The sequence below is a fragment of the Ruditapes philippinarum genome, unplaced genomic scaffold, assembly GCF_026571515.1.
Source record: "Ruditapes philippinarum isolate M1 unplaced genomic scaffold, ASM2657151v2 ctg5374_1_1_1_1, whole genome shotgun sequence".
NCBI classification, from domain to species: domain Eukaryota; kingdom Metazoa; phylum Mollusca; class Bivalvia; order Venerida; family Veneridae; genus Ruditapes; species Ruditapes philippinarum.
In genome coordinates this window covers 1-27,710 of record NW_026864544.1, presented here as the reverse complement: position 1 = coordinate 27,710, position 27,710 = coordinate 1, and the positions used below count along the sequence as shown (strand labels likewise).

Below are 27,710 nucleotides of genomic sequence, written 5' to 3'. Positions count from 1 at the left end.
AAAGCAAGCATAGACTCGATGTGGACGTTATGTCCTATTTCAACTTAAATGAGTTCGGCGGCTTGGACATTAGAAGCAAGGGTCGTGGCTAGTTAAAGATACATGTATGTGCAGAAGGATTAATGTTAACCTTACACACAAAGATATAATGATATTGCATAAAATCTTAAGCACTCTTATTTCCCTTTTTTGATTGAAATCTATACAAATTGGTTATTTAGGTAATAAATATCAAATATGAGCTAATGCACTCTTCGAGTTCAAATGCACAAGATTAGACTATATATAATTAATTACAAATCGTTTGAACGACAGACCGGACATTTTTATACAATAATGTAAGAATCATTAATAATTATCTATTTTCATTCTAACATGGATAAATAATCATCATTTGTGTGTTTGTTTAATTGGGTTTTACGTCACACCGACACAGTATAGGTCATATGGCGACGTTCCAGCTTTACTGGTTGAGGAAGACCTCAGGTGCCCTTCCGTGCATTATTTCAGACACGAACGGGAGCCTGAGTAGAACCACCTACGTTCCGTAAGCTAGTTTGATAGCTTCCTCACATGAAAGAATCCAAAGTCCCTATCGGGATTCCGGGGATTCGAATCCACAGCGGTGAGAGGCAAGTCGTTTGAAGTCAACGACCTTAACCACTCGGCCACGGACGCCCCAAATCATCATCATAAACATGATAAATGATAAAACTATGTTAAACTAAATTGTGTGTAGTAGTAATTTTCTTGCAGCCAATTGTATAAACAATTTAACCGCGCGGTAATTTAATATATTTCCTATATACGCTCTATAATGTTCCTTTTTAATTATAAACCTATAAATTTAATTTGATTTGATTTCTCCATTGGTTCCCATCTTGGCTGTGCATTACGTATTATTTGAAAACGGGTACCTATGCTACTGAGGGCGTAGCCTCTTGTGCATAATTCATCCTCATTCATGAATATTAATTCTTGACAATAATATTTTTGTTTGTGAAATAACTACAAGAAGTTCAGTAGATTAAATATTTTGTCTTAGAATTGATAGGTATATAATAAAAGGATAATCATGTTGTAGTAGCTTTCTAAGGCGATGTATTTTGCTACTCGCAGCGAGATATTAAATTTCCGACGCTGCTCGTAGCAAAATACAAAGCTTAAGAAAGCTAATTATACTACAACATGATATTTCGTATTGACCGAGAATAAGTTGTTGATGGACACAAAATGACGTTAAACCGCCAAAACGTCAATATATTTACGTGACGTCATTTTATAAAAGGTTAATCAAAATGGCGGCGCCCATTACAATGGTTCCTGACTTAAAAATTTATTGTTAGGTAAGTTTGTATCAATTTATTTTTCATGACAGTGTTAAGTAACTCGGGCCCAATTACTCTAACATTGTTTTATTTACGGATCTATAAAAATGGTACACATTTCTAGATAAGCGATCCCCGGAAGTCATGATATTGTTTTCTAAATTTCTATACTGTACTGTATACTTATAAATATAATGTTGAAAAATATTGATGTGTCACAGGGTGAGAAAAAAAATTGCAGACTGACCGGGACTCGAACCCGAGACCCTCGGAATACCGTTCCGCGTCTCTTCTGACGTTGTTGTCTCTCCTAAATAGTGAACAGTTCTGAGCCATGACAGATGAAATAAAATGCGCATTTTCATTTTCCGTATATTCACTGTAATTTTTTTCCACTCCAGCGAAACATATTTTCCGTATTTTCACTGGTGTCTTGCCAGACTACTTCGTTCTTGATACACAGAATTAAAGGAGAGGTTAAAGAATTATAAGGTCAAAAAAAAGAAGTGCACTGTATACTATTCAGTATACAGTATAGATCTATATAATAAAAAGAAAATTCAAGTTTTTTTACTATAAATTTAGGGTGTATTTTCATCTTGTAAAATGAAAATATTATTGTCATATTTCACTCGTGGCTACAGTACCGCCTCTCTTGAAATATTTATTTCCATACCACTCGGTGAAAATAAATCCTGTATTTTAAGAAAAAAAATTGGCCTCTATACAGTATAGAGTGTTATTTAGCTTTTTAAAATATATATTCTATGACATTTATTCTATGCAAATTGCATAGAATAAACCAATGAACGCGTGCCGGTAAAATGCATTCTACCCACAACTACAACAAAAATCAGGAAAACACTTTGATCGCTTGTTTCGCGCTCGAGTTTTTTTAGGGTCAGCTGAGCTTATATGCTTATGTCATATTTATCTCAGTATTGCCGCGCCATTTCCTACTTAAGTTACAATCTTAGTGCGGAATCCATGGCTCGTCGTATCACCGTGTTCAGGATATTTTAATAAATTATGAATTCAACTCGTGCACATCAACTTTCGTATTTCATTTAAAGCTCGCAGTATGTTGTTTCTCTTTTAGGACAACAATTATAACCAGCAATATCAACGAAAATTGTGAGTGACCTAGATTGTGAATCGGAGCATTTTCCTTTGAAGTTCTCAACAACAAAAAGAAACTTCTTTTGACAAGTCTTTTTCATCAAAAATACGAATAATAATAATAATAATAATAATAATAATAATAATAATAATAATAATAATAATTACAATATCTTTATTTAAAGAAGGTAACACATGAAGATATACCATCGAAGAAAACAACATATCTTAATTCTAAATGTGGCTTCCTAAACAATATACATGTATAGAAACAAAACACAAAACAGCATAAAACAATAACAACTACTTAGTATTCCATTAAGATTTTGTCCTAAAACATTTTTTTTTAACAAACGCCCTTTTTAGATGTTAAATATCTTTTATACAATTTTCTTAATTCTAAATGTGGCTTCCTAAACAATATACATGTATAGAAACAAAACACAAAACAGCATAAAACAATAACAACTACTTAGTATTCCATTAAGATTTTGTCCTAAAACATTTTTTTTAACAAACGCCCTTTTTAGATGTTAAATATCTTTTATACAATTTTCAGGACATATCGTTAGTAGATCTACCACGAATCAAACAGTGTCATATTGACAAGAGATAATTAAAACCTATATCTGGGTAAATCCACAACCACACAAAATACAATAAGAAATATTCTTTTCAATTTTGCTACGGTGGCTACCCCTTTGAATTTAAAGAAAAAATAAGGAAAGCTGATCTTAGCAATCTGTATAATTTTAGCTGAGCTTCATATGTGCTAAAGTGATCCATATGTGCATGTTATTAAATTATATAAAATATTATTATTATGTTATTTCAGGAAAATGAGTCACCCCTTCTTTGTGGGCCTGTCAGTGGTTTTAGTAGTATTCTTAATTCTGATGTAAGTATATTTCTTCACTCTTAAAGCAGCATGTCTCCAGCTTCATGCTTATTATCATTAAAAATTGGAAAATGTATTTAAAAAGTAAAATATTGGTAAGCGAACAACAAAGAATATAAAATTACACATTGTGCTTTAACAAACCACATTAATTACCCCCTCCCCCCCCAAAAAAAAAAAACAAAAAAAAAACGCAGTAGACATATGGTGATAAATACTGCAAAATCAGGCCTTAATCACACATAACATGTTAATTATAACTTAAGTCTTGAATCCTTGTACGTTTCTTAAATCTTAGGACATTTATTCAAGCTTGATTATCTTTTAATATTTTGGCTTTAAGCAGGATTTTTAACGTTTATGTGTTGGCTTTAGATTTGATTTGTAAGGCAAATACAATTTCACGTGACTTACGTCCAGCGGTTTAATACAATTCACGTTAATGACATTTAAAAATGCGACGACACGGCATTTCTCAGAAATTAATTCGAACTAAATCTAACTATTTCCTCTTAAAAAAATGAAAGACAGACTTAGCGTTTTCGGTGCACTGACCTTTTTATTAAATTTCTTTTCCACGCTATATATTATACTAAATCTAAGTCCCGGAGATTTATTAAAAGCCAATAGTGATTTAAACTTATGATACGTCAATCGAGCTGACGATAACTTTTGCAGACGATAAATGCAGAACAGATCAGATCTTATTGTGCAAAATGAGTCAAAGGCTTTAAACGAAATCGGGCTAAAAACCGCATTAAAATCGTATTTAAATTTAATTCCGAGAATATCTCTTTATTTCCCCAATTTGAAGTGCGTCAATTGATTAATGTAAGAACCTTTTTCTGCATTATGATCCCAGCGGTCGTGATTACGAAAGTAGGAGGATCTGATATTTTGGAATAAAATGATTTTATATTTTGCACACAATTTATCAGTCTAGACATTTATGAAATGTTAAAACAATTCTCGAGCAAAAAAAATAGTTCCAGTCCCTTTATGTTAGAAATAATTTCCTCAGCTAAGTCCCTTTAACATATAGACAGTATACTCGTCCAACTAGAATTTAGTTCACAAATGCTCTAAATCATGTACAAACATCATATTATAGAAACAACTAACATATACATGTACCACGTTCCATGCTTGTTATCATTATTCTATATGATTTTGCTTAAATTTTGTTCATTTTTACATACAAGTAAATTGAAAATTGCAATTTGCTGTGAACTTTCTAATATGAAATAAGTATAATCGAAAGACACAATATAAAAAAATTGAAGCGCGTTTTTGTAAATAAGTCATACCTGTGAAAAATGACAAGAAGAGTCCCATGGACCTCTACTCACTTTTCCAGCCTCGAGAAAGTATTTTTGATATTTTTGAACTGTTGGGTATACTGTTTATATACCGGTAGAGCGATTCCGACGGCGCTACACGACCGCCAAGGCAAGATTTGATGTATGGATTTAAACAAAAGTCACAAGGAGAGATGTTAGGACTATAAGCGAGATGTAGCAAAATCTCAATTCTCTGCTCCTATAAATAAGCGTGAACCAAGGCTGACCGGTGCACAGGTGCACTATCATGAAGTAATTTTATCCTGGGCACCCCGGACCTTGGGTTCTTTGTTATGTCGTGATTAACCACAGCAGTGAGAATATGGTCACGGTAAATGTTCAAGCGAAACTACCCCTCTCATGCACAGCAACTCGGACCACTATTTCATCACTGTCGATAAGATAGAGCGCACATAACTCTTTTAACGCTCTTGCTATATCGAACAACAACTGGGCCATCGCTGTTTTCACCTAGCCACAGTTTGTTACTGTGTTATTGTTATTGTCGGGCTAAAAAAAGACCACCTTTCATTCGCTGTGACAATTTCTCTCAGGTGTCTTGGGTCTCAATCTTTGAACCTAGTCAATAAGGCCGAGGCTTTTTCAAACCGCTCCCTTTTCTGGTCAAAGTTAGCAAACGCGGGATCCAACGGGCGCATATTTTCCTTAACTTTATATTTTCTTTCAAGATGGAAAACACCTAATGACGCACTAAGGCCCGATATGTCATTTATCTCCTTCACGGTATATCTTGCATCTTCATAAACTATTAACTATGGCTTTGACAATGCTGTTGTCTTTTTTTTAGAGGTAGCAGCTATTGGCTGCCCAGGGCGGGTATGATCCTTAACATTAGTTCTACCTTCCTTAAACATTGACGCCCACCTGGTAATTGTACGATATGGAAGCGCAGTTTCTCCATCTGTTTTTATTTCTGACGCACATTTACCCAATAACCTACGAATTCAGCAATAAGACCATTGCATCTCTCTCAAATCACAATGCAACTCAGCCATGACTTGTTTACAACCAGTATACAAAACCACGTGTATTTAAATGACCTGTTAAAATTTTGCACGTGCAAATCGTGCGAAAATGGACTGTTGGTTACAAAAATAAATAATTTGTTCAACGGTGTACTATAAATGTCACTACATGTAATTGTAAGATTATATAGAGGATATTTGTTTAGTTCAGTGTAAGATCGGAATATATTTCACCGAGTGAGCACCAAAAGGTATATTTCACGAGTGGCGCAGCCACGAGTGAAATATGAACTTTTGGTGTTCACAAGGTGAAATATATTTCAATCTTACACTAAACTAAACAAATTTTCTTTTTAAAACGTTTCTTTGCATGTAATAAAAAGACAATAAATCTAATAATTAATGAAAAGCGCGCCAAATAATAATGCAACGTGACGTCATTTACGACGTCACGTCATTAAGTTGGTACCCAGTACTGTGCACGCTGCTATTTTACTGAAACAACGTAAGGGGCTTAAATTAAAAACAGTGAAATTATCAAAGTGGTAATTTCACTGTTTCAAACAGTGAAATTACCAGTTTTATATCACTGATATATTTCTATAAACCACCGAAAAGCATGTAATAATAAAGTTTTCATTCTCATACATGTATCTTTACATTATGTTACTGTCGCTGAGCAAACATTTCTTCATTTATCAAAGAAACGCCGAAATAAGCTATGTAAGTTAAAGCAACTTTAATTCGGCGGAGTATCTTTTTCAAGATACTTCTTGTTATACCCCGCCGAAAAATTTCGGCGGAGGATATAGAAATAGTCTCCGTCCGTCCGACCTTCCGTCCGTCCGTCCGTCCGTCCTTCCGTCCGACATTTTTGTCCGGGGCATATCTCTAAAAGTATTTGAGTTATCAACTTGAAACTTCATAGGTGGATAGACCTCATTGAGGAGGAGTGCAGTGCACAAGAATGATAACTCTACCTTGCATGATTTTTGAGTTATTGCCCTTTGTTATTTTTCAAAATTGATTTTTGTCCAGAGCATAACTCCAAAAGCCTATGAGATATTAACATGAAACTTCATAGGTGCATAGATCTCACTCAGGAGGTGTGCAGTGCACAAGAATGATAACTCTACCTTTCATAATTTTTGAGTTATTGCCCTTTGTTATTTTTCATACCTAATTTTTCACCTGAGTGGAGCATAACTCAAAAAGTGTTTGAGATATCAACATGAAATGTCATAGGTGGATAGATCTTATTGAGGAGGAATGTTGTGCGCAAGAATGATAACTCTTCCCTATACAATTTTTGAGTTATTGCCCTTTGTTTTTTTATCATGCTATTTTGCCCAGAGCTTATCTGAAAAAGTATTTGAGGTATCAACTTGAAACTTCATAGGTGGATGGATCTCATTGAGGAGGAGTGCAGTGCACAAGAATGATAACTCTACCCTGCATAATTTTTGAGTTATTGCCCTTTGTTATTTTTCATTCTATTTTGTCCAGACTTTATCTCAAAAAGTATTTGAGGTATCAACTTGAAACTTCATAGGTGCATAGATCTCATTGAGGAGGAGTGCAGTGCACAAGAATGATAACTCTACCTTTCATAATTTTTGAGTTATTGCCCTTTGTTATTTTTCATACCTAATTTTTCACCTGAGTTGAGCATAACTCAAAAAGTGTTTGAGATATCAACATGAAATGTCATAGGTGGATAGATCTTATTGAGGAGGAATGTTGTGCGCAAGAATGATAACTCTTCCCTATACAATTTTTGAGTTATTGCCCTTTGTTTTTTTTTCATGCTATTTTGTCCAGAGCTTATCTGAAAAAGTATTTGAGGTATCAACTTGAAACTTCAAAGATGGATGGATCTCATTGAGGAGGAGTGCAGTGCTTAAGAATGATAACTCTTCCCTGCATTATTTTTGAATTATTGCCCTTTGTTATTTTTCAAAATTAATTTTTGTCCAGAGCATAACTCAAAAAGCCTTTGAGATATCAAAATGAAACTTCATAGGTGCATAGATCTCACTCAGGAGGTGTGCACTGCACAAGAATGATAACTCTACATTTTATAATTGTTGTGTTATTGCACTTTGTTCTTTTTCATACTTAATTTTTCAATTCAATTTTTTTCTCAAAAAGTATTTGAGGTATCAACTTGAAACTTCATAGGTGGATAGATTTTACTGAGGAGGGATGCAGCACACAAGAATGATAACCTACCCTGCATTATTTTTCAGTAATTGCCCTTTGTTATTTTCAGCCATCAGTATTCACATAGGTTTCAAATCTGTAATCACTATAGCCATCAGTTTTCAATTTTTTAACTACCAAAAGACCTCTTAAAATGGAATTATTCCGCTCTACTACATATACATTCTTCCAATGAGCAAACACATTCGGCGGGGGATGGCCATGTTGACATGGCTCTTGTTTATTTTTAAAAAGTGGGGAGGGAGGTTGATTAAGTACAGCTAAAAGGTCGTCCATATGTTTCTTTGTAATCTAGATTAAATCCTAGTTTGAATTCTTTTGTAAGAGAAATGTGTCAAAGATTTTTGTTTATTAGTAATCACAGATACTAATGAAGTCAAAGTATCCGTGCGTGTGATGTTATCTCAAGCCATTTTTTCAGATTGTATCAGTTTTTCTAATAAGCACGTGCGCTTTGTATTCTGAATTGCAAGGCCTTTTTCACACATTTCATGCACGTAAGGAAATGATAAGGTTATTATACATTGTTGAGTACAATACTGACTTCTATATTGGACTACATGTATATTTTATGAGGCACTAGACGAGTCTGATATAGGTTTAGTAGTTGTGTACGAGTCCAATAGAAATAGTTTTTCTCAACATTATATATAATAATGACCTCTTCATTTCACACCACCATTTTGACATAAGTTTGTTACTTCAAGTATTTAAGGATTTGATATGGATTTTTGGACTATCAAAAATACCCAAAGCACAGAAGGCACTGAATTTGTTTGGGTCTCAGAATGTCAGTGAGACTATAAACCAATTTGTTTTTGTATAGTGCCATCAATGCTTTCCAGTGTTTTAACTGTAGTAAATTGGCTATAAGACTAATTGCAACACTGATATTCAATTCAATTTTTATTTGACTTAAATTTAAAAAAAAACAAACTGGGATTTGAACTTCAGACCTCTCGATTCCTAAGCGAGCGTGCAAACCCCCTCGGCCACGGTGAATTTATATGTTATTGACATGAAGAAAACCATATTATTTTAAATTATTATTTCGACGCTAAACCTATTGTTTTACACAGATGTAAATAATCATGGAGCTTACTATAAACATGTATATCTATAAAGAATAAAACAATATTAGAAATCGTCGACCATTCGGGAACTATTTTGCTTGAAAATTAATGCGCCTGTCATTTGACAATCTTTACGCAGTGATCTCCCCTGAGTTTTTCGGCGTTAGTGTACATATAAAGGGAAGTTACCGCTTCAAAAAGCGGACTACTTTCGGCATTTGCAATTTACAGCATCAGGGTCTGAAATTTCGCTACCATTATTTGTTTGGTCTGACGACCCAAACAAATAAAAACGAGGCTCGATAGAGTATGATATGCTTTGATATCGATTTTAGAATTTTGGACTCTAAAAAAGGGAAAACGAGGCTATATGGGCTACGATATGCCTTTGATTTTTTTATTTGTACTCTGGAAATGAAAACGAGGCTTAGATTGAATCCAATAATGACATGTGTTGGAACATCATGTGGTGAAAGTTTATTTGTTAATTTTAATAAGGTGTAAAATAAAAGCATATACAGAAAAATTCAACCCGGTTTTTATCGCATATCCGTGCCGCTTTTGCGACTCTGTAAAATATTGCAATGGCAATTACATTATACAAACATAGGGTTAAGACGAGCAAAATGTTTATGTTTTACCGTAAGAGTGTAAATTAAAAAGACTGGAATCAGTTCTGATTTTGGATATGTGATAATGGAAATATTTTATTCGTGAAAGCTCATTACTAAATTTATTGAACTCAGTTTTAAATCAACACCACTCATTTAATTTTCTTTATATATATATTTAAATTAAATATCAAACAAATGCGTTGATTTAATTGAAAAAAGGATGAAGAAGAGCTATTTTCCACTTTCATTACTTAATTTCATTCTACTTAAAGCAGCACGCCTCCAGATTCATGCTAATTTTCATGAATTTTTTTTAAATGTATTTGAATGTGTAATATTGTGAAGTAACCAAAAGGAAGCAATTTACACATTATCAATGGCATTTACAAACCACGTTAATTACCAAAAAGTGGTCATAATATGCATAAATATCCTTTACTGCGTTACTAACGCAGTAGAATTATAGTTGTAAGTACTTAAAAATTAATCGCACATAATATGTAAAATATTACTTGACTCTTTGAACTTTTTATTTTTCCTTACATCTTATTATATATAGTACATTTTCCTCAAGTTTGATTTTATTGAAATATTCTGACTCATCTGGAATCATGTAGCTTTAAATCAAGATAAATTCTGTATCCTATTCGGGGTTATATAATAAAGCAATACGTGTTGTGTCTACATTAAATTGAAACGAGGGTCGGGCGTCATGGGGGGGGGGGAGTTTATTTATAACAATGTCATCTATACATTTTGCGATTTTCATTGCACGTTAAATCTGATGTTCTTTCCCTTCTGGCTTTGCATATTCTTTATTTCCAGATTTGCGTTCGGGTGTGCCTTAGCTTGGACAGAAAAGAAGGTGAAGCATTAAATAGCTTTGATTTTTTTATAACCATCTAATTCCGGTATTGAATTAAGTTGTTGAAGGTTGGGGGGACTTTTGGTGTTCAGAATTTGGTGGTGTTGGAGATTATTGTAGCGTTATCTTGAAGATTTGTTGAGTTAAGTTGATTGTCTTGAAGATTTTGTTGAGTTATAGAAGTTGATTTTCTTGTTAATTTGTTTGTGTTGAAAAGTTACTTGTGTTGCAAATAGTTTATGTTAAAAGTTTGTCTTTAGGATATTTTGTGTATATTAAAGCTTGGCTGCGTTGAATATAGATTGATGAGACTTTGGTTGTGTTGAAGATTTGTTGTGTTGTAAATGACTTAGATTTTATTCTGTTAATGATTTGGTTGTGTTGAAATTCGCAGTGTTATAGTTTGTCCTGATGTTCAAATGTTGAGTGTTTTGTAAATCGTTTGTGCAAAGAAAATGGTCTTGTAGAACATTTAGTAAATTAAAGACTGCCTAAGATCTTTATTGTGTTGAAAATTAGTTTGGTTGTCTTGAATATATATTGTAACGAAAGTTTGATTGTATTGAAAATTGACTTGTGGTGGAGGTATTTTTTTTTTGCTGAATACGATTATGTTTGATAAGGGTTGTCTTAAATTGATGTCTCGTTGATTAGCTGTTGGACATTGAACTGGGTTGTAGATCGGCTGTTCCAATAATTTTATTGAGTAAAGAACTCACGTGTCACATATGATATTCAAATTTTGTTTAAATTACCAGACTAAATTATATATTTACTTATCTATATTCCACATTTTAGTAATATATTATAAAGCTTTGGTTCCCACACATGAAAATCAAATTAAATTTACTTTGTAGAAAGACCCTGACATTGCAACAGAAAGATTGTTGAGTTTAACTCCGCGTAATGAAAGCAATAGCTCAAAGATTCAACGATCATTAAAACGCCCCCCGAAGACATACCAACAACATGGAATGCACGTTTATAACAGACACGATGAAATGCCTGTACATGAAAATGAACGTGTGAACCTACCTGATAAAACATGGAATAACCGAAAGTCTCAATTTTGTTGCGGGGACATAGATGGTTTGTTTGAAATAGACAAAGAAACTGATTATCTCAACCACAGAAGCAGTTACATAAACAGTAAACATTTTAAGTCAAGCAATGATTACCAGAGCCTAAACAGGCGTCAGGGCGATACGACTACTGGAGTGCACAAAACAATAAAAACCAATAATAAACCAACAGATTTCCAACGAGTGCATTATGTGAATGGAATAGAAACAGACGCCGGTAGAGTCCATCCGCCTAGAAGAAAACTCTCAGTTAAGCAAATGGTGGAAGAAGCAAAACGGATAGCGCAAATGGGCCAACAACATGAAACAGGCTTTACACTAAACAGTTGTACAGTAAATACGCAAGCGTCCCGATCAAAAGAAGACATCAAATTGCCAAAAAATCAATCAACATCTTACAGACCTGTTGAATTAAATGTCAATGGACAAGATATTCATAGGAAAAGACCTTCAGAAAAACAGAATGCACAACTAAAAGGAAGTACCGACGATTCTTTTGTAGACAGCAATGGATATTTAACTTTGCACGGGAATGAGTATCCTTTCAACTCATATGACCACGAAAGTCTGCCGTCATTTCCATATCATCGTGGAAAAGAAAATTATTTATCTCAGCATGATAGTGACGGATACGCTGTCGATACATCATTAGACGGCTTGTCTGAAGGTGAATCAATCAGTAACTACACACAGTCTCCTAAAGGGCCATCAGTTAAAAGGGATAATGAAACAGTCTTATCACCGTTATCTAACAGGCAGTTGCATAGTAGCGAAAAACTTTCTTTGAAAGCAATTCCAAGCAAACGAACCTTGGATGATTCGTCAGATAAGGTTTTACCTCCGGAAATAAACCAGGAGTCGAGTACGTTTGATGATTTATTCACTAGTGAACTGAAAATGGGCATGGAACAAGTTGCTAGAGACAGAGCTTTTCAACAGCAGTCACCAAAATCAAAACTTAGGTATTTACGACGAATGTGGGAATTAATGCACAGAGTGTTTCCTTCTTTTATAAGCTCGAAGCCTGCATCAAATATACCATATGATCGGTTGTCATCACAAAAGTCAAAAAATATTCCAGCACCAGTTCCCGGCTTGCCACCAGCATCTGAAATGTCACCTAGAGGTTCTACAGACTCATTAACATCGGTTTCTAGTATGTCAACAAACAATTCTCAACAGTCACCAGCATCTGGTATGTCACCTAGAGGTTCTACCCAGCAACAAACATCAGTTTCTAGTATGTCACCAAACAAGTCTCAGCAGTCACCGACATCAGTGTCTGCACATGAACATGTTAAAGTAAGTGAACCAACACCTGAATCTGAATTGTCTACGGTAAAGGAAATATCACCGGAAGAAAATATTAAACACAAAACACCATTCGTTCTGACGAGAATAAAACAATTACCTAAATCAGAATGCACAGAAAAACTGTATCACAAAAATGAAAATCATCTTTTTAAATCCATGCCCCTAAAAAATAAGAAAGAACAATCGAACCCTGATACTGATACCGAACAACAAGCAACTGATATAAATTGCAATCAGGAAATAATAAATGCAGCAGCAAACGAACCTGAACGTAAGATACAAACTACACATGCTTCGATACCGAACGAGATAGAACAGGAATATCAATCAGTAAATGTTATACATAACTTAAACAATAAAAACACACATTTAAAATTAAAACATAACGAAGATAGTAAAAACCATCAAATGACAGTCATCAGTGACAATGTAAAGGCGAAACAAACTTGCCAAGATACTAGTTATGAACAACAATCATCAGACATTTCTGACGGCACAAAGAAACAAATAACAAAACGTAGCGAATACATACAAACGCGCGAATTTGATAGCAGTCGTGAGATGGTTCATCTACCCACTACACCTAAAACGTCACCATCGGACAATTCTATTGATAACAAACTTAACAAGGATGTCCAAAATCACGATGAATGGGATTCGATTGTAACAGATAGAAAGGACCTTGAAGGTCAACACTACATAGATAATGTTTTATCAGAATCCGACTTCAATCCCGGCAAAACTTCAACACCTCAAAAAAGCGGTACAGATTTCTTAGAAAACGAAGCTATTTCTTCCATCAATAGCAAAACACTGCCATCACAACAGATCATCTGTTCAAACACGCCTTCAAAGGGTAACTCTCCGTTAGGCAATGGTCCTGCACTACATTCAATATTAAAGAAGCGTCGAGGAGCAATCGCTGGAACAAGTAAGGACATATCCAGGTATAACAATGGTGTCTCGTTTTGGGACGATAAAAACGCTGAAGAGACGCTTCATGACAGCCCGACTGAAGAACAACCGAAAACTTCAACACCTAAACAAAGCGGTAAAAATGTCTTAGAAAACGAGGCTATTTCTGCCATCAGTAGCAAAACACTGCCAACACAACAGGATATCACTTCAAACAGTCCTTCGGGTAACTCTCCGTTAGGCAAAGGTCGTGCACTACATTCTATATTAAAGAAGTGTCGTGGAGCAATCGCTGGACCATATAAGGACATATCCAGGTATATCAATGAGGTTTCGTTTCGGGACGATAAAAACGCTGAAGAGACGCTTCATGACAGCCCGACTGAAGAACAACCGAAAACTTCAACACCTAAACAAAGCGGTAAAAATGTCTTAGAAAACGTGGCTATTTCTGCCTTCAAGAGCAAAACACTGCCGTCCAAACATAATATCTATCCAAACAGGCCTTCAAAGGGTAACTCTCCGTTAGGCAATGGTCCTGCACTACATTCTATATTAAAGAAATATCGTGGAGAAATCCATGGACTAAGTAATGATCTGTCTAGGTATTACAATGAGGTTTCGTTTTGGGAAGATGAAAACGAAAACGCTAAAGAGAAGCTTCATGACATCCCGACTGAACAACCGAACACATCAGTTCATGAGAATGGTTTTGGTATGCTTTCACCTTCCTTGTCAGAAAAAATTGCTATGGTCAAATGTATAAAAGATGATCCAGATGTCAGTGCTTTACTAGACAATATCAAAGGAAAAAGAAGATTGAATGTTCAAACCTCACCTGCTTAAAAGTTTGTTTTCAAAACTGGAATATAAAGCAATTTTAAAGTCATATGGTTGCCATATTAAGTTTCTTAAAATCTTAGGGACAGGTGTCAAATTACATGATTATATTTTAAGTCCTATACATGTATATGGAGTAGAAGTAGCAAACTTACATAAAAGTTGAATACTTATTGTACGCCAGATTTTAATATGCTTTATAAATCATTGTTTACTGAAAATGTGTTATCATTTCTGTTTTACCCATATATAATGCAATCATTGGTTGTGGTGTACTAATTTATGAGAAATCGTTGACTTCAGTTGACTTTCATTTATTATGAGTATATGAAATTTAGCAGGAAATAAGAAATCGTAGGTACACTGTACACATGATTTTTTCAAAGTCGTTAACCTTGCCTAATATGGCCATGCATTTACAAACTTTAAACAATGTTTTAATTAAAGAAATTTGATGAATAAACAGTGATAAATGTTCAAATATGCATCGAACGCTGGTGAAATATTCTATTGGGAACGCAATATTTCAAGTGCTCAATAAAAAGCCAAATACAAAGCGACTTGAAAAAGAAATTAATTAGTTCTAGAATACTAATGTACTTTTTCTGAACAATTAACTTGAAGTCTAACACACTTTATACGGATGTTACTAGTAATTGATAAAAGAAGAAACTTATTCCGCCATCATGCTTTTCGATCAGAAAGAATTTGGTAAACAAGTAATTGAAATTATACATGTATTATTATACAAGCGGTCCAATCACAGAAAAGACAGATATGGTTAAATAAACTATCTATCATATTCGTAATCAAGAACATTCTTAAGACTTTTTAATTAAAGTCACCATACGGATCTACTTTTAATCATTTTATTAATCTCATCAAAATCTAATACTCTATATAATATACTATTTTTGACTAAAACACGCACGCTTCCTACTCGAAATGCGCCTGATGTTGCTAGCGACACTTGTGATCAATCATTAAAATCCTTAATCCTCCATTACCTACATTCACAAACCATTCCATGGATAATTATTACCAATTCAATTTCCTCACAATTATTACCAAGCCAATTTCCTCATTGAAACCACCTATGTGATCATTGGTTCTCGAGTGTTCAGGTAACCCAAATCGTTTATACAGTAAGAGGAAATTTAAAGCCATTATTTCCTTTTATCATATGCGTCACGTATCTAGTATATTGGTTAATTAAGCATTGGTAATGATTATATTCATCCTTGACACATCCTTGAATGACCTCATGTAAAAACTTTAAATTAAATTCAGGTAATTATAGATAAGTTGTTAAGGGTGATTATTGTAAAATTAGAACCAATCTAATACAAATTCGAGATACAAAATAATCCGACCGGTGACATTTACTACTGCATACAGGCATATAATAGCTCATTAATACTACTTACTTCTTGAAAGTTCATATAAGTCACGGAAATGAAACACGTGGTTTAGTTGTGAGGAGTTTATCTAGCAATGAAATAGAAAAGGAAGGGCTAAATTTTTACTGCTAAAAACTGGAAAGATGAATATTTAGGTTCTACTAAACGTTTCCATAAAAATGGTTACATGTAACACTTCTATATGAAATTCTCCACATTTGTTATGCTCAATAGTATGGGGAAGCATATAGTTTCTACAGAATCCGTCCGTCCTAAGCATCATCCGTCCTTCCATCCCAACTTTCTGTCCAGTTCATAACTTCGTCATTTATTGATGGGTTTTAAGATATTTTTTGTAGAACAATGAGACGCCTGTCATGTGTAGATCTAGGTTTTAATAAAAACTCAAAGGTCAAGGCCACACTTGAAACCAATTATATAACTTTTGTAGATCATTTAAGGTGCATACCAGTGAGATTTGGTAAAACTATATCTATTGGTTATAGATATCTTGTTTAGATAAATTGTGGATTATGACATATGACGCACATCATATTATTACAAAAACTAATATCAGCCTCAAAAAGCTTAGGAAGTGGTCAAGGAGTTGGTATAATGTAACGTGTGGTAAGAAAGGTTTACTTGATTAAAAAATATGGCATAAATAATTCCAGGCAAAGATATGCAACATGTATTTTAATCAAACATTAATGTTTTCAATCAAAAATATAATTATAATTCATAAACGAAACTAAACATTTAACCTTAAAATGCTTTAATTTAAAATTACAATGCGTTATTTATGCTATCAGTATGATGTCAGGTTAGTTTGCACATATTTGGAGTCCGAGTAGGATTTAAACTGTTGGCCTTTCACATTTATTGCCTTGACATCAAATTGCCTTCATTTTTTATTTCACAGTGTTTTTTTTTTAATCTATAGCATAGTTCCTTTATCTGTCATGTCCTTACCATCACATTCGCCATTACCAAGGTATATAACAGCTTGATTACTTTCTCCTGCGATTTCAGACATCATATTTATATCATCTACAACAGTTTCTTCTGCCATAACAACTAATTGGTCGCCTTGTATTTGATCCTCTTCACCATATCCTACAATCCCATCAACCCTTGCCCCATCAATCTCTTCATCTGTAAAAGTGTTTTGCATTGCAAAGGTTAACCCCTGTTGTAAAGATGTCGTGTCCGGTGTCAAATTTGATAAAACATGGACAGTTTCACTGTCAGACCTATCACCCATACTGACAATCTGGTATCCCTTGTTACTTGCTGATAAATACATATTAGATTCCCCTTTAGAATTTACCGCTCCTCTCCCATCAGATATAACTCTCACTTCTTTACTACAGTTATTAAATTCAAAAGTGCTGCCTTTCTGTTTACTTTTCAAATTGTCAGCCATGCTTGCACCTCCGCTGGATTTATAAATGTGGCCGTCTCGTAGGAAAATTTTCCTTACTGTGGGTATGACAGAAGGTCTACTAGAGAGTTCAACATGTGTGGCAATCATCTGGTCACCTGTAGGGGCCTCATTTATGTCTTTGTTACTGTTGACTGGTTCAAACAATGTACTAGGATCAGTCTGATCGATATAGAGAGCTTTTCTTTTATTATCAATCTGCTTCTTTCGCCAAATTTCAGCTTCAGCTCTAAATATAAAACATAACAATTTGAATACAGAACAATTTAATTTAAATACATAACAATTCGATTTGAATACAAAGCAATTTGAATACTTAACAATTTAAGTTCATTACTACTTGATTTCAATACACAATTATTTTAACACAATGTACATATCACTTGGAAAAAAATACACACAAAAGATATCTAAATCAACAGTGTTTAATCTTAACTTCAGAGATTTGCGTGTACATCATTGTATGTGCATCATTATTTTCAAGATTAAATATAAATATGAGCCCCGTCACGACAAAACCATCATTATGGGTTTGCGACCAGCATGGATCCAGACCAGCCTGTGCATCCCCGCAGTCTGATCAGGATCCATGCTGTTCGCTATCAGTTTCTTTACTTGTTATAGGGTCTGTAAGCGAACAGCATGGATCCTGATCAGACCGCGCGGATGCGCAGGCTGGTCTGGATCCATGCTGGTCGCAAACCCATTATGTTGGTTTTATCGTGACGCGGCTCATATAGTGTAGACAGCTCAAAAACATTTTTACTGAGTTGTAAGTTACACTGATGCTGTAACGTCAATGATCATAATAATTTTTTTCAGCTTTACTGGCAGAGGAAATTTTCTGATTCCCTTCTATACATTATTTCAGGCATTAGAGCTAATATGAGAGGAACCACTCACCTTTAGTAAACTAGTTGGATGGTTTCATCAGCTGTACCTTCAGAGAAGGGGACCATTATTATATCATTACAATTTATATTGCCAATGATTTTCATAAATAAACAGGGACATACAGAGAAAAAATTAAAAGGGCAACATCTTTATAGTTTTATAACACCCATGTCAGTGTTTGACTGTTTGCCAATGTGAAGTATCTGTGCACAATTCTCAGATTTTGTCTAAGTACATTTGTATAAATAATGTTGTTCTCCGAATATATATGCAAGTAAAATATAATAAAAACAAAAGCCGGTTGAACCGGGTGATGCTCCCCAAATAGGTTTTGGACACAGGAAGGTATACCTCTTATAGTGTCAGAGTTATGTCACAGACAAAGTCCAAAGTGTAAAAACAACCAAAATGTTGTGCACAACACATTGTCTCAATATGGTGATCATTTCTGTGAAATAGTTGTAAAATCCGACTTCACATAACGAAGTTATGGGCCGGACATGATTTTCCTGCAAGGTCATGCTGTGACCTTGACCTTTAAGGTAGTGACCAAAATGATGCATGTGACACGTTGATATGGTGATCAACTCTGTGAAATAGTTGTTAAATCCGACTTCAAGTAACGAAGTTATGGGCCGTATACGATTTTGTTGCATGGTCATGCTGTGACCTTGACCTTCAAGGTAGCGACCCAAATGTTGCAGGCAACACATTGTCTCAATATGGTGATCATTTCTGTGAAATAGTTTTAAAATCTGACTTCAAATAACGAAGTTATGGGCTGGACACGATTTTGTTGCATGGTCATGCTGTGACATTGACCTTCAAGGTAGCGACCCAAATGTTGCGGGCAACACATTGTCTCAATATGGTGATCATTTCTGTGAAAAAGTTTTAAAATCGGACTTCAAAAAACGAAGTTATGGGCCAGACATGATTTTGCTGCAAGGTCATGCTGTGACCTTGACCTTCAAGGTAGCAACCCAATTATTTTGCGCGACATGCGTCTGAATATGGTGATCATTTCTGTGAAATAGTTATAAAATCTGACTTCAAATAACAAAGTTATGGGCCGGACACAATTTTGCTGCAAGGTCATGCTGTGACCTTGACCTTCAAGGTAGCGACCCAAATGTTGCGCACGACACCTCATCTCAATATGGTGATCATGTCTGTGAAAAAGTTTTAAAATCCGACGGACGGACTGACAGACAACCCGAAGACTATATGCTCTCCCGAAATTATTTTCGTGGAGCATAAAAAGTGCTTATCATTAAATGAGCAAGAGTGTTATATGACCTTAGTATAAAGTGTTTATCATTTAATTAGCAAGAGTGTTATATGACCTTATTATAAAATGCTTATCAATAAATTAGTTGGAGTGTTACACTTACCTTTCTATCTCATGCTTTTTCAACATATGACTGTAATATGGAACTGGATAACGGAATCCATGACCACATAGATGGCAAAACCATTTCTTTTCATCTGCAAAGTAGATGAGAACATTGAAATAATGTAGATGTGTATAATTATGATAAAACACCAACAAAATGATGTTACTGACCTTCAAAATGTTAAACCATCATAGTGCATCCTTAACAATCTGCCTCAAGAATATATTTTCAGAATATTATCTAAATCTATAACAGGATTATATTTCCTGTATATGTTCTAAATCTGCAACAGTATTACATTAATTGTATTATGTTCTTGATCTGCAACAATATTACATTAACTGTATTATGTTCTTGATCTGCAACAATATTACATTAACTGTATTATGTTCTTGATCTGCAACAATATTACATTAACTGTATTATGTTCTTGATCTGCAACAATATTACATTAACTGTATTATGTTCTTGATCTGCAACAATATTACATTAACTGTATTATGTTCTTGATCTGCAACAATATTACATTAACTGTATTATGTTCTTGATCTGCAACAATATTACATTAACTGTATTATGTTCTTGATCTGCAACAATATTACATTAACTGTATTATGTTCTTGATCTGCAACAATATTACATTAACTGTATTATGTTCTTCATCTGCAACAATATTACATTCCCAGTATATGTTCTAGATCTGCAATAGGATAACATTTCTAGTTTAATTTTAATTATGTTTCTAGTATAATTTCTACCTCTGCAATAGCATTATATTAGATCTAGCATATACATTTTACATCTGCAACAAGATTACATCTCTAGCATTTTTTCCATACCAGTATCTGCCCCATACATCAACATCCCTCTTGATATACAATACAAGTACACTGCATATTTTCTACAGCTGCATTAAAGTTAAATCATAATATATCTTCTTTATCAGCAACAAGAATACATTTTCAGCCTGTTGCTTTTCACTCTGACAGCTAAATGTACTTTTAATTATCAATTTTCAATAACTTCTTATATATGGGAATACCCAGTACATGCAATTTTCTTTTGCATAATCATATGGTATTGCATGGTATATCTACAAGATGCCTTGTAATTAACCCTTATCATGCAATAATAAATAGACTTGTCCAGTTTTCAATCTAGACAAAACCATTCATCATTTCTAGGAAAAGTTTTAATACATGTACTGAATGAAGAGCAAACAGTGCAGACCATGATCAGACACTATGGACATGCATGCTGATCATAGTCTGAACTGGTCACATAAAGGTATAACCGGTTGCTGCCAGTCGGCTAATGGTTAATCACTAAAACATATGGCCTGTGTGATTATTTATCAGTGCACATCTGAACTTGAACCTTGTGATAGGGTTATTTCACTGCATTGCCATAGAGCATGTTGGAATATAAAATGATGCACTCAAAAAATCTATTTCCTGAATATGTGTTATCATCTGTAAGAGACTTACATTATAGCATACCCATATTCTATTTCTATTCACCTAAGACAGGCTTACATTAAATAGACTTTCCATTGTAATTAAATGCAATACCTATCATTTAATTACAGATAAGATTTTATTATCACTTGCAATTTGCATTGTAAGTCAACTTTGCAACATTTCACTAGGTTATTCACCTATAATTTTTTTTAACAAAATCACATACAATTTCAAATTCCCTGCTTATTCACCTACCAAAAAAATAACTAAATCACATGCATTTGCCATGATTATTAACCTGTCAGAAGTTTAAACACATCTGTTGATATTTCTAAATTAAAAATTTCACTATTTTCATGATTAAATGTTAAATTCTGCTTAAGCTGGTGCTAGAGTGTGTGGAGAGTAAGTTGACCTTTCCAGTACTATCATTAAACAGGCTCAATCAAACATTTTATCATTTTATTTGTTCTTTAGAGATTCTGTTTTTTTTTTTTCTATTTTACTCTTTTTCCCTTTAAACTGCACCTTTCTATAAAAACTTTGTTCAATATAAAGAATCTCGTTTATCATTTTAAATAATGTTTAATATTATTTTGAGATCAAATTGCCACAAAGTTTAATATTATTCTGTGGTCAAATTGTAACAAAAACATGCCCATTCCTATTTAGGGAAAAAATCTCCATATCTTTCCCAGCTTATTCAAAACAGTGCAATATTACTTTTTTATTATTAATAATACTACATTTGTGGCATGTTTAATTGAAATTAAAGATATAAATTAGTCTCAGTCTTTCATTAAATCTTAGATTTGTCGCATAATTAAACATAGCGGTAAAATTAATTGCAAATATTGTAAAACGAAAAACTGTTGAATACAGGGAAAATACAAAATCTACTATGACATGCCTCTTTTTTTTTTCTTTTTTATCAAATATGAATCTTTAATATCCGATTTTCAAGCCTTTAATAGGATTGTGCAAATTAATGGTAGAATTATGTCAGTAAACAACCCATCCCAATCTTATTGATTTCTTTAAAATTTCTGTACATATTTCTTTTCTTGAATTCTTTGTGGAAAAAAAACAACAACAAAAAAACTGCTGAGACAGGGCAAAATTCAAATCATGCCAAGAGACAGATTTGTAACTAACACAAATGATTTTTCCATTGATACCAAAGAAGTAATGAACAGTTTAATTTTTTGAGGTCACAAAGTAATATATGAGTTTCTAGCTTAATCGCACTGTACCTTTGCTCAGGCCATACAGAAGTAATCACTTACCTAGATTGGCTGTTCTGTCAAGATTGCTGTTCTGTGTTACCTACCTAAACTGCTGTTTTGGGTTAGCTACCTAGATTGTTCTGTGTTAGCTACCTAGCATGCTGTTCTGTGTTAGCTACCAAGATTGCTGTTCTGTGTTAGCTACCTAGATTGCTGTTCTGTGTAAGCTACTGGTACCTATATTGCTTTTCAGTGTTAGCTACCTAAATTGCTGTTATGTGTTAGCTCCCTAGATTCAATGGCTGTTCAATTTTAGCTACCTGGATTGCTGTTCTGTGTTAGCTACCTACATTGCTGTTCTGTGTTAGCTACGTACATTGCTGTTCTGTGTTAGCTACCTACATTGCTTTTCTGTGTAAGCTACCTAGATTGCTGTTCTGTGTTAGCTACCTACATTGCTGTTCTGTGTTAGCTACCTATATTGCTTTTCTGTGTAAGCTACCTAGATTGCTGTTCTGTGTAAGCAACCTTTATTGTTTTTCTGTGTAAGCTACCTAGATTGAGGTTTTGTGTTAGCTACCAATATTGCTGTTCTGTGTTGGCCAGCTACATTGCTGTTCTGTGTAAGCTACCTATATTGCTTTTCTGTGTAAGCTACCTAGTTTGCTGTTCTGTGTAAGCTACCTATATTGCTGTTATGTGTTAGCTCCCTAGATTGGCTGTTCAATTTTAGCTACCTACATTGCTGTTCTGTGTTAGCTACCTAGATTTCTGTTCTGTGTTAGCTACCTAGATTGCTGTTCTATGTAAGATACTTACATTGCTGGTCTGTGTTAGCTTCCTTAATTGCTGTTCTGTGTTAGCTACCTAGATTTGCTGTTCTGTGTTAACTACCTAGACTGATGTTCTGTGTTAGCTACATAGATTGCTGTTATGTGTTAGCTACCTAGATTAATTTTAGCTACCTAGATTGCTTTTCTGTGTTAGCCACATAGATTGCTGTTATGTGTTAGCTCCCTAGATTGGCTGTTCAATTTTAGCTACCTACATTGCTGTTCTGTGTTAGCTACCTAGATTTCTGTTCTGTGTTAGCTACCTAGATTGCTGTTCTATGTAAGATACTTACATTGCTGGTCTGTGTTAGCTACCTTAATTGCTGTTCTGTGTTAGCTACCTAGATTTGCTGTTCTGTGTTAACTACCTAGACTGCTGTTCTGTGTTAGCTACATAGATTGCTGTTATGTGTTAGCTACCTAGATTAATTTTAGCTACCTACATTGCTGTTCTGTGTTAGCTGCATAGAATGCTGTTCTGTGTTAGCTACCTAGATTGCTGTTCTGTGTTAGCTTCTTACCTTGCTTTTCTGTGTTTGTTACCTAGATAACTGTTCTGTGTTAGCTACCTAGACTGCTGTTCTGTGTTAGCTACCTAGATTGCTGTTATATGTTAGCTACCTTGACTGCTGTTCTGTGTTAGCTACCTAGATTGCTGTTTTGTGTTAGCTACCTAGATTGCTGTTATGTGTTAGCTACCTAGACTGCTGTTCTGTGTTAGCTACCTACATTGCTGTTCTGTGTTAACTACCTAGATTGCTGTTTTGTGTTAGCTACCTAGATTGCTGTTCTGTGTTAGCTACCTAGATTGCTGTTTTGTGTTAGCTACATAGATTGCTGTTATCTGTTAGCTACCTAGATTTCTGTTTTGTGTTAGCTACCTACATTGCTGTTCTGTGTTAGCTACCTAGAATGCTGTTCTGTGTTAGCTACCTAGATTGCTGTTATGTGTTAGCTACCTAGACTGCTGTTCTGTGTTAGCTACCTAGATTGCTGTTTTGTGTTAGCTACCTACATTGCTGTTCTGTGTTAGCTACCTACATTGCTGTTCTGTGTTAGCTACCTAGATTGCTGTTCTGTGTTAGCTTCTTACCTTGCTTTTCTGTGTTTGTTACCTAGATAACTGTTCTGTGTTAGCTACCTAGACTGCTGTTCTGTGTTAGCTACCTAGATTGCTGTTTTGTGTTAGCTACCTAGATTGCTGTTTTGTGTTAGCTACATAGACAACTGTTCTATGTTAGCTACCTAGATTGCTTATTCACATGTCAGTGACCTTATCGACATTCTGTCATGGTTGCCTCTAATAGAAATATTTATCTTGATGTCATAATTCTTCCAGTCAAGTTAATTGGAAGATGTCTTTTATTCTCCTAGAGTTTGCATTAAAGCTATTTGTCTGATGAATGTGTGGGAGAAGTTGGTGGTAATTTACCATAAATAAGTAAATTAAAGCAGCATGCCTCTAGATTCATGCTAACTTTCATGAAAATTTTGATAATGTATTTTAAAGAAACATATTGTGAAGTGAACAAAGAAAGTAACTTACACACTGAAAACAGCATACAGTCTCCTTTATTCTTAAAAATGATAAAAAAAATGCAAATATAGCCCTTACTGCCTTAGTCACCTAGTAGAAATATGGTGATAAATACTGCAAAAACAGTCATTAATCCCATGTAACATGTAAATTATTACTTGAATCTTGAAACTTTTTATTTTTCTTAAAATCTTAGTACATATTTCTCAAGCTTGATTTCCTTGGAATATTTTGGCTCATCTGGAGGTGTGCTGCTTTATATGTTCCCAAGCAGTGTGTGTTAAAGTAGCTTCATGATAAATTATGAACTATTACAAACTTCTGCTAAAATGGACTTTAGAATAACAAAATTATGAAAATAATAGAAATACTTATTTCCTTCCTTGTATATTCAAGTAGTCAATCTCCATTCTTTTAATTTATTCTTTTTTTTCATGTATTTTCTTGGGCTCTATTATTCAGTTGGCCCACCATTCTTAAAAGATTTACTAAGGAATGAGGACCATAGGTACATTTACAAGCAGACACATTTGTTTTAAAGTGTATAAAGCTATAAATCTGCTGCAAAATTTATTGTTTGAATTTCAAAATAGAATACTTTCAAAACGCTTGTATGAAAAAATAAGGTACATGTAGTAAATTGCCTTGAAAGGGAATGGCACATGCACAAAATTGTTGCTTAAAGTATAAAACCCTAAATAAAAAATAAAATAGCAGAATAATATTGTCTTCCAGAACGTTCTTTCTGATTACGTACAATATTCATGTGTGTTAAATAACAGAGGCATTCTATGTTACAACTCTTTCGAGAATCTATCATAAGTTTACGGAACCAAGATAATTATATTGTTGATACATAATTTAAACAAATTTCAAAACATATAGCTTTATACCCTTTAAATCAGCACGCCTCCAGATTCATGCTAATTTTCATGAAAACTTTAAAATGTTTTTAACAGTAAAATATTATGAAGATACCAAAAGAATGCAATTTACACATTATCAATGGCACTTACACCCCATGTAAATTACCATAAAGAGGTCAAGATATGTGGAAATAGCCCTGCCTTAAATAATACTTGCAGCGTTAGTAACACAGTAGAAAAAATAGTTATAAATACTGACAAATCAGTCAATTATCCCACATAACAAGTAAATTATTACTAGAATTTTAAATCTTTATACTTTTCCGAAAATCTGAGTACATTTTTCTCAAGTTGGATTTTATCGAAATATATTTTCGTCGTCAGTTTGGAGGTGTGCAGCTTTAAGAAGAATTCCTATTCCATGGAACAAACACGATAATCAAACCATATAAAAGAGTAAGGTGAGGGAAAGGAAGCCACAAAATATAAAATTTCAACCACTTGGCATGCTGTTATATGCAATTACCTGTGTGAGATTTAAGATGTCTCTCTAAATCAAGTTTGACCTTGAATATTTTTTTACAGAACTGACATCTATGCCCCGGTCCAAAATGCCTCATCTTATGACACTTGAGATGGTCGGAGCGAAAGAAACGTTCCTGGCATATATCACATTCAAAGTCTCGTTTTTTATCATGAACGTGTTTAATATGACGTTTTAGATGACTGGCGTCCCTGCAAAGATAATAAGAAAACAAAATTGAGCCATGTCACGACAAAACCAACATAAAGTGTTTGGGACCAGCATGGATCCAGATCAGCCTGTGCATCCGCGCAGTCTGATCAGGATCCACGCTGTTCCCTTACCAACCCTATTACAAGTACAGAAACTGATAGCGAACAGCATGGATCCTGATCAGACTGCCCCCATACGCAGGCTGGTCTGGATCCATGCTGGTTGCAAACGCACTATGTTGGTTTTGTCGTGACGCGGCTGAAATATAAATGAAAAGGAACAATTAATGTGATCTAGTACATTCTTGCATAGCAGACTAGCGTTTCCGTGTGTTTAACCCATGCCGGAAATTTCATCTGGCATGGGGGGTGCCAGATGAGTCGCGTGCAGTACAATGGCGCGCTTAGGATGACGTCATTTTACTGTTATGAATGAAGTTGCAAAGTCATACGCTTTTGTAAGAAAATAGTTACGGCTGTAATGATATAAATTTCCGATGAAAACAAAGATAAAGAATTTAAATTATAATGGAATATTGTAGAATATGCAAGAAAAAATATCTGACATATGTTTGCGGTTCGGATCGGAATATCCGTCCCTCAGTAACCCGCCCATGGGCGGGTCACCTAGGGACGGATATTCCGGTCCAAACCGCAACATATGACAGATATTATTAATCTAATAAACTTGTTACTATAAATAGTAACAAATTGCGCATGATTTCACCTGATTTAGTGTGTCATTTCACCTGTGATCTAAATCTATCGTATTTAAAGTAATCAGTTCTGAACAATTATTACACCTATGAATGAACCGTTCCAGCCAAAGCACTTACTACTAGTCACAGAAATTAATTTACCTATTACCTAACTTGTAAAAATAAGCAGAAATTGTTTTTTCTCTGGTTAAGTTAGTAACATGATAGAATTCAGTTGACAGAGAGAGTAAATTCCTTCATATTATGCATAATACATTCAAAGTTTCACCTGAGTGGTCAATATTTACACATGGGTGGTGGAAATATGGCTGAGTGTTTAACATGTTGGACTAGTAATTAAAGGATTGCAGGCCCTCAGACTAGTAATCTAAGAATTGCTGACCACGTGGGTTCAAACCCTGTCAGGGGCAAGTCGTTGTTTCCTTGAGCAAGAAACTTTACACTCATTGCTCAGTACTGGTTGGAACAGATGCGAGAGTGTTTTAATAAGCTAATAGCTTTCAACACAATCAAAGTAAAATAAACTTGTATAAACTAAAACTAATAATAATGTAGTCTAACTGTAATACTTTCCCACCAAAAAATTTTTAACATCAGCCAAT

At 34.3% G+C, this 27,710-nt stretch overlaps 2 protein-coding genes across 2 annotated transcripts; one reads left to right on the top strand and one right to left on the bottom strand.

Moving 5' to 3' along the window:
• The first annotated feature begins 1,265 nt into the window (after window positions 1-1,265).
• LOC132726026 (uncharacterized) lies at window positions 1,266-14,812 on the top strand. The gene is made up of 4 exons (XM_060711269.1): window positions 1,266-1,346; window positions 3,283-3,345; window positions 10,407-10,446; window positions 11,304-14,812. The coding sequence occupies exons 2-4, from the start codon at window positions 3,287-3,289 to the stop codon at window positions 14,601-14,603; spliced, it is 3,399 nt and encodes a 1,132-aa protein (XP_060567252.1). The 5' UTR covers window positions 1,266-1,346; window positions 3,283-3,286; the 3' UTR covers window positions 14,604-14,812.
• A 1,866-nt stretch (window positions 14,813-16,678) lies between these two features.
• Window positions 16,679-26,385, bottom strand: LOC132726024 (uncharacterized). Its single transcript, XM_060711268.1, has 3 exons — window positions 26,181-26,385; window positions 19,730-19,823; window positions 16,679-17,670 (listed from the first exon to the last, which is right to left on the bottom strand). Exons 1-3 carry the CDS (start codon window positions 26,272-26,274, stop codon window positions 16,935-16,937), a joined length of 924 nt encoding a protein of 307 aa, XP_060567251.1. The 5' UTR covers window positions 26,275-26,385; the 3' UTR covers window positions 16,679-16,934.
• Between the last annotated feature and the right edge of the window lie 1,325 nt (window positions 26,386-27,710).

Coding starts and splice junctions, on each gene's coding strand:
- LOC132726026 (XM_060711269.1), top strand. CDS start 3,287: ATGAGTCACCCCTTCTTTGTGGGCCTGTCAGTGGTTTTAGTAGTATTC. Junction 3,346..10,406: donor GTAGTATTCTTAATTCTGAT/GTAAGTATATTT, acceptor CTTTATTTCCAG/ATTTGCGTTCGGGTGTGCCT. Junction 10,447..11,303: donor TAGCTTGGACAGAAAAGAAG/GTGAAGCATTAA, acceptor TTTACTTTGTAG/AAAGACCCTGACATTGCAAC.
- LOC132726024 (XM_060711268.1), bottom strand. CDS start 26,274: ATGAGGCATTTTGGACCGGGGCATAGATGTCAGTTCTGTAAAAAAATA. Junction 19,824..26,180: donor ACATCTTAAATCTCACACAG/GTAATTGCATAT, acceptor TCTACTTTGCAG/ATGAAAAGAAATGGTTTTGC. Junction 17,671..19,729: donor AAAAAGCATGAGATAGAAAG/GTAAGTGTAACA, acceptor TTTTATATTTAG/AGCTGAAGCTGAAATTTGGC.